At 45.9% G+C, this 13,269-nt stretch overlaps 5 protein-coding genes across 5 annotated transcripts; 4 read left to right on the top strand and 1 right to left on the bottom strand.

Annotated features, from left to right (window-relative positions):
- Positions 1 to 713: 713 nt before the first annotated feature.
- K460DRAFT_9426 (uncharacterized protein) lies at positions 714 to 2,320 on the top strand. Its single transcript, XM_040938825.1, has 2 exons — positions 714 to 955; positions 1,100 to 2,320. Exons 1-2 carry the CDS (start codon positions 934 to 936, stop codon positions 2,236 to 2,238), a joined length of 1,161 nt encoding a protein of 386 aa, XP_040792579.1. The 5' UTR covers positions 714 to 933; the 3' UTR covers positions 2,239 to 2,320.
- A 474-nt stretch (positions 2,321 to 2,794) lies between these two features.
- On the top strand, positions 2,795 to 3,660 carry K460DRAFT_9445 (uncharacterized protein). The gene has a single exon (XM_040938828.1). The coding sequence runs from the start codon at positions 2,994 to 2,996 to the stop codon at positions 3,552 to 3,554; it is 561 nt and encodes a 186-aa protein (XP_040792578.1). The 5' UTR covers positions 2,795 to 2,993; the 3' UTR covers positions 3,555 to 3,660.
- Positions 3,661 to 4,043: 383 nt separating this feature from the next.
- K460DRAFT_257994 (uncharacterized protein) lies at positions 4,044 to 4,730 on the bottom strand (the record flags this gene model as incomplete). Its single annotated transcript, XM_040927435.1, has 1 exon — positions 4,044 to 4,730. A coding segment is annotated over one exon (687 nt), but the record flags the coding sequence as incomplete, so codon positions are not given.
- Positions 4,731 to 6,124: 1,394 nt separating this feature from the next.
- On the top strand, positions 6,125 to 8,284 carry K460DRAFT_422355 (glycoside hydrolase family 72 protein). Its single transcript, XM_040938170.1, has 4 exons — positions 6,125 to 6,148; positions 6,199 to 6,329; positions 6,381 to 6,739; positions 6,897 to 8,284. Exons 1-4 carry the CDS (start codon positions 6,146 to 6,148, stop codon positions 8,180 to 8,182), a joined length of 1,779 nt encoding a protein of 592 aa, XP_040792576.1. The 5' UTR covers positions 6,125 to 6,145; the 3' UTR covers positions 8,183 to 8,284.
- A 2,592-nt stretch (positions 8,285 to 10,876) lies between these two features.
- On the top strand, positions 10,877 to 12,956 carry K460DRAFT_360883 (non-specific lipid-transfer protein). The gene is made up of 2 exons (XM_040932356.1): positions 10,877 to 11,572; positions 11,662 to 12,956. Exons 1-2 carry the CDS (start codon positions 11,082 to 11,084, stop codon positions 12,542 to 12,544), a joined length of 1,374 nt encoding a protein of 457 aa, XP_040792575.1. The 5' UTR covers positions 10,877 to 11,081; the 3' UTR covers positions 12,545 to 12,956.
- The last annotated feature ends 313 nt before the right edge of the window (positions 12,957 to 13,269 follow it).

Here is a 13,269-nt window from a genome sequence, read left to right as displayed (position 1 = left end):
AAGGTGGGCGGGCGATGGCATGACGACATGCGACAGCGATTGTGTTGTGGGCGCGCGCACCTGCGTCGTCGAGGGATGTCCCAGCGATGGGCTTCTTTGGTGTCTCTCCCGCACGAGGCGGCGATGGAGCGCGCGCGCTGGGAGAGAGATGCCCGTGATGAGTGATGAGACGACGCTTTCTCAAACGCACACAGCCACGCGAAGGCTGCTTTGGGCGGTAGTGGCAGCATCAGCTTTGCTCTCGACTGCCTCTTAGGGCTGCGACTAGGCGGCTTTGGGCGCCTCCAGGGCTGCGACTCCGCTCTTATTTCCCTTTGGAACGGCGCGGCCAGTCAATAATATTTCGCAGCGTCGCAAGCAGGGCAGCTTGGCGGCCATTGCTGAAAAGCACCTCAGCACCCCCCCCCCCCCCCAGGCAGGCAGGCAGGCTGCTCCATTTCCCAGGCTTATCTTCATGAAGCGTTTCTGAACGCCCGCCGCCCCTCTTACGCATTACTCATTTGTTTTAATTGGCACCCGTGCAGCCCACTGCACTGGGCTTTCGCTTGTTGCGTCGGCTATTGATCAACAGGAGCTTGCTCTTCTTGGATCCGCCCTCTTCTCCCGCGCGCGACTCCACCCTCCTCCTGCAACGCAACCGCGCACCTCCTCGCACCCACTCATCAGGCTCCTCCCACTGCGTCGCTCCTTCATAGCCCCGAGCTCTTCTTCACCACTCGTGAGCCGAGACGACACAGATCGCCGCCCACTCTCCAGCCGCGGAGCGATCCCAAGCCTCTGCTGCTGCATTCCGCGACACTAACTTCCTCACCTTTCGAAACCGCCCCGGCACCTTTTCTCTGCCGTCGCCCACATCATCAACACTCGCTCTTTCTTGCCTGACTTTCTGCTTCACCATCCCACGTCCATCGCGGCGTGCGATTGTCGTTAAGCATGTCGAGCAATGCCACTACTCGTACGTCCCCTTCTTTTATCCAGTCGAATTCTGCTCCACCTGCCTCTTCTCCTCCCTTATCGTCTGTAACATTGCCCGTAGTCCCCTCAGCGGCTCCTACCACACCGTCTCCCAACCCCACAACGCCCTCTAACCTGCCCTCAGCGGTGCCCTCGTCGGCAGAACCACCCGCCTCGAGTCCCCCGCCAGTGAGCCTACCCGTCTCGTCGAGCCCACCACCTGCACCCTCGTCGAACCCGCCTTCCTCGAACCCACCACCACCACCGTCTTCGGCAGCTCCCCCACCCACCTCGGTCGTCACCGCCTCGTCCGCTCCGCCAACCACAACCGAAGTCCAGACGTCTTTCATCATCATCACCCCCTCTGCAACCCGGCCTGGAGAGACACCATCGGTTCTCATCATCACTTCAGTGATTACTCCAACCAACGCGCCCGCCAAGACAACTGCCACTGGCGTCTCGAGCTCCGCCCGGGCAACCAGCACCAATCCAACCGAGCTCCAAAACGCACAAAAGGACAATGGTGGCGGGTTGAACAGCGGTGGTAAGACGGCCATTGCCGTCGTTATCCCCGTTGTCGTTGTCGCCTTGCTTGTGCTTGGTGGCTTATTCTTCTGGCGGAAACGCAAGCAGCGCAAGGTTGCCGAGGACGAACGCAGGAAAGAGGTGGAGGAGTATGGCTACAATCCCAACCACGACCCGACGCTCCCTGCCGTCGGTATGGCCATGGCCGAAGACGACAGCGGCTACCGGGGATGGGGCAACACGGCTACCAGCTCGAACCGCAAGGCTTCTACCACGCTCGCTTCCGGCATGACCTACTCCGACAGCAACAGCAACCCAGGTGGTTACCAAAGCCCCAACTCGCCAACCAACGGTACCTACTCCGACGCAAACTCCAACGACCCTCTAGTCAACGGTCGTCGCGAGACATTGGACTCGGATGGCATTGGCGCCCTCGGTGCTGTCGGCGGTGCAGCTCCCAACTCGAGCCAGAACGCCTCGGGCGTACACCGCGGCCCCTCTAACGCCTCATCCTCTTACTCGGCGGCTGGCCACTCCGACAACTCGGGCGAATACCCTGGCATGCCAAATAGCAACCCACAAGAATTCTACAATGACAACCAGGGCTATTACCAGTCTAATCCCTATGGCCAACCGGATCCCTATGCAGGGAATCAGCAGCCCATAATACGCGACGTGAGCGCACGACGAAACACGAGGATTGAGAACCCGAGTGTGTTTCCACAGCAAGGCAACTCGGGGATTGCGCAGAATTTCTAGACCATTTTCGATTCAAATCCAAAGTCGCTAAGCTATTTATCGCTAATTGTACATCGCCACCTTTCATTCTAATCTCTTTGAAATTCAATCAGCCTATATCCATATGGCGGCGTTTTGACCAGGCGGTTCTCATTGTCTTTTCCGCATTGTATCGATCTTTGTGTTATCTTTTCGAAGTCGCATGCAGCAGGCGGTTGCTGGCATGCATGCCCCACCTCACCTGATGGTTGGGACGGTCGGATCGACCGGGTGAGGCGGGTACGACAATAAAGAGGTGGTACCAGATCGGAAGCACGCTGGTGTTGTGATCATGCAGGGCAGGGGTGGGCTGTTGAACTATAGATCGCGTAATTATCATCACACACACAAACACACGGAGAGATCCGGTCGTTGTCCGGATTTTCACGCCGTCGAGTTTCTTATGTCTGTTGGTTAGTACGGAGAGTTGAGCGATGGGAAGAGTGGGATTTGTTGGCTGCTATCAGGCATGCACACAGTTGATATGTTGGTTGGCTGTTTGGCGAAGTTGAGAGTGAGCATGTTCAACGCGCAAAATACTGTTTGTAATTACATTGTGTTCTCATGCACGCCTCCCTTGGTTTTTCCCTCTGGAGCACTTTCCTTTTTCACGTGTCAAAGTTGTTGCAGAGATGACGAATGATCAACCCGAGGTAGTCGATATAGTGTCTGTAGGTAGGTAGGCAGGTCGAATCTCACCACACAACTGCCCAACATGCTCCACACTACCACATTGCATGACGATCCACTGCATTGGCTGGTTGACTCTGAATCTTACTATGTTCTCTCCGTTTCTTACATCCAATTCAGTTTGCGACCCGTCGCGGGTGTTCCATCCTACACCCAACTCCATTCAACTCAACCTAACTCAACTTAGAACTTCTCGGCTTAACAGCTTTCTTTTCTTCTTCTTACCCTTCCTTCTGTTTTATATTATTTTTGATTTCTTATCGTTATTCTTTCTTTTCCTCTTACGCGTTCTTTTCCCACCTTTTCTTTTCCCTTTTTTACTTTTACTATTTGCTTCCCTACCATTGCCACCGAAAATTCCTCATCCTCAGTCTTTCCTGCACCGTTTCGATCTAAAAATACTCGGAGGGTTGGAGTTTTTTCTTTTGTGGGGAATCAACTTTGTTTGGTTCGGTTTGGTTTGGTGTGGTTTCTTAGTTGGCAGACAACTGCAGTTGAGTGTGGGGCGGGATCCTTGTACGCGTCTGGAGGGCTTGGCATATGTCACCACCACGGCGGGCACATGGAGATGGGATTGTGGATTTAGTGAGTTGAGAAATATTTGGTGAGGGGGAGGTGTTGTGTGTTTGATTCGGAAGAAGACTGCGAAGAACAGGGGCAACGGTGAGCTGAGATCTTTGTGTACTTCAGTTGCAAAATGCGAAATGACTGGTGAGAGATTTGATGCGTAGCTGAGTATACTGTCATTCTGGCGCCCTCCTGTCTCCTAAAATAGTTCAGGTTTCCCCATCAGCTTAGAAGAGAATGCCTTGTGTCTGGAATGAGGGAAACTACGTTATATAAAAGGTTAGCAACAGTAGTTCAAAGCGACGAGTCGGAGAAATCACTTGGCGATGAGATGAGTGACTTACCCTCTGGACTAGTTCAGAATTATGACCGTTGGTTGCCATATTCCCCATCGACTCCGCTTCGCGTTTGTGTATTGTGTCAAGTAAAATAGTGATGAACACTCCGTGTCTCTGTCCCAATCGCTTCTTGTTCCCTCGGAGTTATCCACTCTCCTTTGACTCGGCGTTGCACTTGCACATCTTACGGCCTCTCTGTTTTCTGCACGCTTCCTTCTCTTCATCGGTGCTATGCTCATGAAAGTCGCATATGTCAATTTTATAATTCTTTTGAGGCTTCAAGCCCTTCTGATTGAGCTGACACATTCGACACCACACTGCCTTGAGAAAAGGCATGCAGCTGAAAACTCCAAACTCCTCCAAGGTCTCGGGATTCGCCCAGTAGCAATAGGCTTCTACTAGAAAGCCACACATTGGCGAATCTGTGGGGAGAAGGTCGAATGCTTCCTGGACAACGTCTAAACCGGGCAACCTTGATTTCGATTCGTGTTCAAGGAGGTGGAAAAGCTCATTGAGCACATCAATTTTCAACTGATGGACTTCGTACTTGTTTCCGAAGATGTAGAGATCTACGAACCACCAGGTACTCGGAAGATCATTCTCTTCTCTCTCCCACTCCTCAAGGAGACCCATGTCATCGTTGAGAGACCTAACAGGAAATCGTTCATAGTAGAGCCAATGTACGAAGAACTCGAAGACCTTTGGCGTAGTGTTTTCCAGTGTGACAGTCTTGTCCTCAGCTTCCCGGTGCCGACCAGTATAAGCGGCACGAAAGAAGCTCGAGTAGTGAGTGAGGAGGTGCTCGTGCACAACGAAGCATTTCTTATCACCTCCGACTGTGACGGTTGCAAACTTATGCTCCGGAGCGCTATCCATAGGTCAGTACATGTCGTTGTATGGAAAGAACACACTTGCGTGAAGCGCGGTCGCGTGTGTGGAGCTTTGATATTATGATTGCCTTCTTTGCTGCTTGACGCCATCGTCGGCATAATCTGAGGCTTCGTTGTTACTCGTCGAATTTCGTGAGTTGACAGGAAATTTTGAGGGGGGTTGGAGTAGCGGCTTGGGCTAATAACTGGTCAAACAGGTGAAGTGAGAGACAGTAAACAAACCACGCGGCCAAAGCGAAGGTGATTGTTGGAGCGATGACACACGACATATCTCGCGTGGTTGGTATGAGTAGTACCATTGAATGTATTTGGGCGTTCTTCAAGGCCGCTTCATATCCGTAGCTCCAGATTCTCTGCTAGAGGCTACCTTCATCGATAGATGCATTTTCCTATAGTCGCGAGACAATGATCGCTCATTCTCGCTCACACAGAGTCAGTTGAATGATTTGCTAATACGAATATTCGCTCGACGATGCGTCCAGCTTGTTCCTATTTGACCGTCCTCCTGAGCTTGCCTTATCTAACATGCTCCCTTTTTATCATAGTTCTTGTGATTGTGGTATTCCCTATCGGTAGTCATACGTTAGACTTTCAGATACAGTACCGAATAACGAAATAGGTACCTGCGTTAAGCGCATAGAGTCAAGATAACGCATTTGCTTTTTGAATCTCCCAACTGTTTGAATTACCCTCCATAAACTTGCCCATGCTAAAGCTAAGAAGGCTAGGACATATACTCTGGACAGATGTATAGGCCACAAGGTCGCTGCTCTATCCGAGGTTGCGTCTGAGGTCGTAAACCGCACGAGGCAAGTAAGAAGCCTCGTATAGAACGACAAAGGCAGTCTCGGCGAGGGCTAGTGTTCGAAAACAGGCGGTGCATAGACTCAAAGACGGTCAACCTGTTCTATTATACGACGTATAGAGCACACGATAGCGGAGATAGAATTATGACGTAACGTCACGTTCCGACAAGGTCAGATGCTCGCGACATGATACTTCTTCTGGATGTCTGCGGTCCGGCACTACCGTACACTAGTACTAGACCCTTGCTAGGAGCGTTTCAACAGGGTCAGTATGAACGACGCAACGCCCTCCCACGCCATTGCGTTGTTCTGAACTGGAGAGCTTGGGAGAATGAGGCAGCTTGGGATGTTTTTTGTTTAGAACCTTGATCAATGCACTACCACCTGAGCATATGAAGATTTGGATACGGGACGATCATACCGGTTTTAGGCAACCTGTAGTCTGCCTTGCGACTTGGCACCAAGAACGAGGCTGTGGATGGTGGCCTTAAACAGCTTGTAATTCCCCTCATGTACAAACCCACCCCCGGATTGACGTATGACGGTTTCGTATCCGCTTTTGCGACCACGTCGTTCTGACCCTCGTCTGACAGTCGCCATGGTAGGTAGAGCACAGGCACTTCTCGGGCAACCACTGACCAGAACACGCAGGTGAACATGTTCGCAACTCTATTGCTACTCGTAGCAGTTCCAGTTGCGTTTGCGCTGGATTTCGCTGCAGCTCGAGGACCATACCTTGTGAATAATAAAACTCAAGGCGCGATCACGATGAACGGCATATGGTAAATGATCAAGGGATGGCCTATAATGGTGGCACAGCTAATATTCTGAAGGTATTCGCTCTCAAACTCTACGACCGACGTCAACGCGATGGATAGTCTCAAGAATGGTGAGGCGTGTACGCGAGATGCTGCGCTTATGGCGCAACTCGGCATCAACACCATTTATGTCATGGCTATAGACCCCAAAGAAAATCATGACGACTGCTTCTCCATCTTTAACTCAGTCGGGATTTACGTTGTAGTAGCGCTCCGCAAAGACGGCATCTTTCAGATGGTTTATGAAGACTTCGCCAATTCGTACACGACCGACTTTTTAAAGGGGCTCTTTGAGATTATAGATGCTGTGAAGGATTATGAAAACCTGCTTGGGTTCGATTTGGGAATAATGCCCAGCATTGGAGATTTTGAGGGTCCTACGAAAGAATTAACTTATGCCGATGGTGAGAAATTGTACAGGGTTTGTTCAAGTACCTTTCTTCTGATGAGTGCCAGAGTTAACCGCAACATAGGCCTTTATAAGAGACACTAAAGAGTATATTGCAAAGAATGCGGTTCGACCAATATTAGTCGGCGTAACCTTGCATCTGCAGAGGAACGACGAAAAGATAGAAGCTTCTGAACTCACGCAGTCGCACGTATACTGGTTCTCATGCGCCATCGACGACAACAAGGGTGACATTTCACGAGCAGACTATGTATCCTTCTGGAATCTCGGTTACTGGGAGACTGATCCTGTCGGCGATCAAAACTTCACTTACGCATCGCTCGGGCGCGAACTTTCAACTGCTACGGTACCAACGTGGTATCAAATGTATGGTGTGTCCGACGAAGCAGACTACGTTGAGTTTGAGCTGCGCCCGGAGCTGCTCAACGATACCTTGTACCTGTACAATTCCTCGTCGCAGCTCATTCGGCCAAACGGCGCATTCACTGGTGGCGCACGATTTACATGGACCAACACAAACATCGGATGGAAGCAACCGAAATCGAATTGGGGTATAGTCACTACTGGAGTCGATGGCGATGCCCGGCTTACACCAAACTACGATCGCCTTCGAGAGATATTCGACCAGATGAACACTGGCACTTGGCTTAGCGGGAATACCATTGATACCAATCAGCCACCTCCCATCGGTTGCCGTGCAAGTAACATGAAAAACACTACGATATCGTTGGATGTAGAGGATAAGAGGACCACGCTCACCATTGCCACGGACTGGGCACTCCCAACCCGACCCGCAGGTCTCGATGCGTTGATAACAAGCGGTATTAATGGGAAGAGAGGGCAGATGGTCGATGTGACAGTTACTAAAATCGTGCATGCTGTCAAGGATAGCAAAGGCAATCCTGTGACGGGCCTTGCGTTGAAGCCTAGTAAAAGCCAGACGCGGAGTACAACAAGCAGAGTGTCAGGAACAGGAGCAACAGGGCTTACGCCCACAAAATCCCCACTCAGCACAGGAGCAAAAGCAGGGATAGGTGTTGGTGTAGGCGTTGGTGGGTTTGCGCTTGCTGCTCTCGCTGGGTTGTTTCTTCTTCGTCGGCGTCGAAATAAGAAGATTGCCAGGGATCAGATAGAGAAGGGTCAGCTCTCAGATGGGGCAGATGCTACGCATGCTACAGTATTCGGGGCACAAAAGGTAGAGCTCGCAACGGGACCAGAAGTCGAAAAGAATCAGGCTGAGCTACCCGCTGATGGGAAGTTGCCTCACGAGGTTCCAGCATACGAACGCTACGCCGAGTTTCCTTCGATTGCAGCGGAGCCTGTGGAGCTTCCGGCTGTTGAGAGGACATTGGAGTTACCTGCACACCAAGATCATGATGGACTGTCTGCCGAGGAGCGGCGGAATTAATTGGCCATACTCTCCTATAAGTGTTTACATCGCGATACCCCCAGTGTTTGTATTATAGCCGTAAGCAGGCGTTGAGCTGAGTTCAATCCTGAAAAAGTGCGTCTTGAAGTGTGTTGTGATGCATAGTCAACGAATGAGTCCGCGATAGTCGCTGGTAGAATGAATGTCTAGCCTTCAAAGGCTTGCCCATGCTGGAAGTGCCTAATGAGGCAAGTGACTTGCGGTGTTGATTACGGCAGGCTGAAAGAAAGAGTGGCAGGCCAATTACGGCGGTCAACGGGCAATTCGTCCACAGCCTTGGGACGCGAGAGGTTCACATATGACTAGTGAAGTGGATGTCAGCGCGAAATAGTCGGCATAACGCCCTGAGTGCTTCAGACATGCAGTATTTGTAACTCTGGCGACCCACCTTGAATAGCAATCCCCTAGCTCGACACGCAGACGACGACTCTATCATCTTTGTATCGGAGGGGCGGCGTCAGATGCGCTCTTGCTAAGGTTCGGCTATTCTTTGCCGCCTTTCCAAACAGGATCGACCTTGGTACCGAGGTGGGACAGCCGATAAACCGCGGCAGCTGATAAATCACCTTAACATTAAAATAAACTTAACACGTTATTTTTAAACTATAATATATTAATTATTAATAATCTAATTTTAAATGCGATTGCAGCAATTAATTTATAAAATTTAAAAAAATAATTTTTATACTGCGCAGCTGCAAAAATATTTAGTATTAATTAAATTACTTTAGCGCGTTAGCACTAAAAGAAAATATAATTAAATATAAAAAAATTTTAATAACGCACGTATTTTAACTAATAATAAAAATTAGAACTTATATAGTATATACAAAAATTATTTAATTACAGGCTTTTACTTATAAAAGCTATAATAAAAAATTTTGCCTTTAAATTATTAAAATAGGAAGTTTCTAATAAGTAGATTTTGCAATTTTTTAAAAAATATTATAATACTTTTATTTTTAAATATACTACTAAAATTAATTGCAAACAGCTTTTTACTAATACTAAGTATAATTATAAATTATATTTTAATTTTTTTTATTTAAAAATTTAAAAGTACAATGTTAACGCGCGCCATATTTATAATATAAATAAAAAAAAATTTTTTATTAGTATTATTTTATATTTTAAATAAGTTTTTTTAAAGCAATTTTAAAAGCAAAAATAAATTACAGCAGCTTTATAAGATAGTAACTAAAAATAAATAATAATTTTAGCATATATTTGTGCGGATAAAAGTGCAATAAATTTAAATATAGTTTTTAAAAAAAAAAAAAAATTTTGCAACGCTTAGTTACGCAATATAAAAGCTAAAAAATACTAAATTTTTTTTATAATAAATTTTTCTAAATAGTCTAATAATAATATTAGTTTAGCCTAGCTTAAATAAGTTTTTAATTAGCGTATAAAAAGCAAAGCGCAGGCAAGTTATAAAATTTTTATTTTTAATAGCTATAGCAGCTACTTTACTACTAATTTTATAAACTTTTGCAACGCTAATAAAATTTTATTAATAATATTTTTTTTTTATTTAACTTATAGTTTATAACTTTTAAATATAGTGCTTTTTTTGCTTTTTTTAACTATTTATTTAATTAAGCTTGCGTACTACTTTTATTGTAGCTAAAGCTTTATTTTTATAAATAAAAGCAACTTTTTTTTATTATTTTAGGCTGCTTATAATACTATATTTACTTTTATAAATATATAAAAAACGTTTAAAGCTATAAGCATTAAGCTACTTAATACTAATATTATACTGCAATAATTTAAAACACAACTACAACAAGAAAATTAAAAATTAATAAATAAAAAAAATAGTAATAAAAATACTTAAAACTAGCTCCGCAATTTATTTAAAATTGCTATAAAAAATAAAATAAAAATTAAAACTAAATAATTAAGCTTTGCACTACATTTTTTTTAAATGCAAAATAAGCTTTTTTATTATAAAAATAAAAGTTTCCGCAACGCGCTTTTAATTAAAAAAAAGTATAAAAATAAAAGCAAATTTTTAAATTTTTAATAGTGCAAAGAATTTTATAGTACTATAATATTTTAAAGTTTAAAAACTATTTAAGAAGCTTGCGCGCGCAATATAGTAAAATAATATAAAAATAAAACTAAATAATTTTAAAAAAAAAAAATAAAAAAACTAAAAGCAGCAATAATATTATATAAAAAAAAAATTATAAAAAAAGCAAAAATAGTATAGTTGCTTGCTAAAAAGCGCGCTGCAAAAAAGCACGCAGTAATAGTTTAAAAATAAACTATTATATACGCGCAAAAATAATAAAAAAAAAAAGCTATAATTTTATAAAAATTTTATAATAAAGTAAATAAATGTAAGCAAATAATTTTATATTTTGCAAATTTAAATGCAGTAAAGCATTATTATATTATAAATACTAAAAGTAGTAGTTTAAATATATTACAGTTATTATAGCTTTTACTTAAAACTACTGCGCGCAGCTGCCAAATTAACTTTTTAAAAAAATTTAAATAATATAAATTAATTGCAAGCTTCTGTTTACTAATACTTTATAAAATTTTATAATATTAATTTTTATAAGTAGTTTTATAGCCTTATTTTTGCAGATGGGTAACTTTAGTTAAAGTGGTTTATCGGCTGCTGCGGTTTATCGGCTGTCCCACTTTAGTATCTCCACACGCCAAATGTACTGCGGAGGCGGGGATCGACCATTGTTCGCCATGTTTATTACTCTGACAGCGGCTCTTCTGGCAATGTTTTACTTTTCCAATAGCTTGTACAACCTCTCTTGAAGCTTTACTTCTTCCGTCTCCACTTCACTCAGCTTCACTGCTCGAGTACCTGTATATTTACCCCCGGCCTTCACACCTCACCACCGCAGTCATGGTGTCCCAAAAACAACCCGTGTACGTCCTCGGCGTAGGCATGACTAAATTTATCAAACCCCGGGGCAAGGTCGACTACCCTGAGCTGGGCTTCGAAGCCGGTGTAAAGGCCATGCTCGACGCGCACATCAACTACGACGAAGTCGACCAAGGCATCGCATGCTACTGCTATGGCGACTCGACCTGCGGCCAGCGCGTCTTCTACCAGTTTGGCATGACTGGCATCCCTGTCTACAATGTCAACAACAACTGCTCAACCGGCAGCACCGGCTTGTATATGGGACGGAATATGATTGCGCATGGTGCGGCGGACTGCGTGCTAGTTGTAGGCTTCGAGAAGATGTTCCCGGGGAGTCTTCAGACATTCTTTCAGGACAGGGCGAATCCTACGGGGACGTCGAGCTTGATAATGAAGGAGACGAGAGGAGTCACGAAGGCGCCGGGTGCTGCTCAGTTGTTCGGCAACGCAGGCCGGGAACACATGGAGAAGTACGTCAAACCCCAATTTATTGTACTTGGGCGTATTTCTGCCCTTGATCCTCTCCTTCGCTCGACTGTAGGATTAACAATCAAAATAGATATGGCTCCGAACTCAAAGACTTCGCAGAAATTGGCCGCATCAACCATGCCCACTCCAAGAACAACCCCTATTCGCAGTTCCAAGATGAATACACCCTCGAGCAAGTCATGAATGCACCCATGATTCACGAGCCCCTCACCAAGCTTCAATGCTGCCCCACTTCTGATGGCGCCGCTGCCACCGTCCTCGTCTCACAAGACTTCCTTGACAAGCGCCCGGAGCTCAAGGACCAAGCGATCTTGATCGCCGGTCAGCGCCTCGCTACTGATACACCGCAACTGTTCAACCGCAGCGCTATTGATCTAATCGGATATGGTATGAGCGAGTTGGCAGCCAAGGAGGCGTTGGCTGAGGCGAATGTATCCCCTGATGATGTCAAGGTGTGTGAGTTGCATGACTGCTTTTCCGCCAACGAGATGGTTACCATTGAGGCGCTTGGTCTCGCACCAAAGGGCAAAGCCCACGAACTTATCCGGAAAGGCGGTATCACATACGGCGGAAAGGTCGTCATCAACCCCTCCGGCGGCCTCATCTCCAAAGGCCACCCGCTTGGTGCTACTGGCCTTGCGCAGTGCGCAGAGTTGGTGTGGCACATGCGCGGATGGGCGAACAACCGCTCTGTCAAGGATACCAAGGTTGCCCTCCAGCACAATCTCGGCCTCGGTGGTGCTGTGGTCTGCACTGTGTATAAGCGCGCTGATAGTAGTGCGGCGACGGATAAGTCAGACCAAGAAGTCGGCAAGATCACGGGTCTTGGATATAATCCTGCTACACAGGCTAAAGGCTTTACAAAGGCACAAGTCGATTCTGTCCGATCGAAGAAAGCAAGAAGTGAGTGGGCGTTGCAGGATACCGAGCAAAAAGTCGAAGCCAGATTTTGAGTAATAGATTGATTAGTTGATCATAACTGGATGAATGTTGTTCCCAAAGATATAAGTACTGTATAGGAGATCCCCAACAATAACGAAAGTCTTAGTTCTTGATGGACTGTTTGGTACTGCCTGTTGAAGAAAGGGGATGGGTTCATTTGTGCTCTCGGCGTCTTGAGGATTTTGAGAATTGATAAGGAAAGGCATACTTGTGAGACACTAATGGATATACAAGTGAAGAGTAAAGTGAAAGAAAGCTACCTCTATTGAATTTATCTCTTTGCTCTATCCTGAGTTCCATGGTTTAACATTTCCAGCGAAGACAGATACCAAAATGATCCTTAGTTTCGCTAGCTAAATTGTCTTTATGATAGAGTAAACTGGGAAATAAGAGTTAGGTCAGGGAAAAAGATTGTTTTGTGCGGTTGTTACGTGGTCGTAGACGGTTTCATGATGTTGAGGAGCGCAAGGAAGGAGCTAAAGGGCTTGGCGCCAAGAGACGATCGAAATTCTCTATAATCAATTTGCAACGTCTTCTTGTTCTTCTTCTCTTCACATATTCTCCGGTCTCTCTCATCACCTAAGGTTATTCTCTATAGAATGGATTCGCCTTTCCCAGAGCAGACCCAGACTGAAGCACAGCCGTTCTAATCCTGCAGTTCGCTCGCGTCGACCTCGGTCGGTATCGGAGCTGCGGGTTCGCTTTAGGCCTACATTCAGCCTCAGCTTTCTTTCAT

Source organism: Cucurbitaria berberidis (assembly GCF_010015615.1).
Source record: "Cucurbitaria berberidis CBS 394.84 unplaced genomic scaffold K460scaffold_1, whole genome shotgun sequence".
Taxonomy (NCBI): Eukaryota; Fungi; Ascomycota; class Dothideomycetes; order Pleosporales; family Cucurbitariaceae; genus Cucurbitaria; species Cucurbitaria berberidis.
The sequence above is the reverse complement of the archived record's forward strand: the minus strand, read 5'-3'. Positions and strand labels throughout refer to the sequence as shown.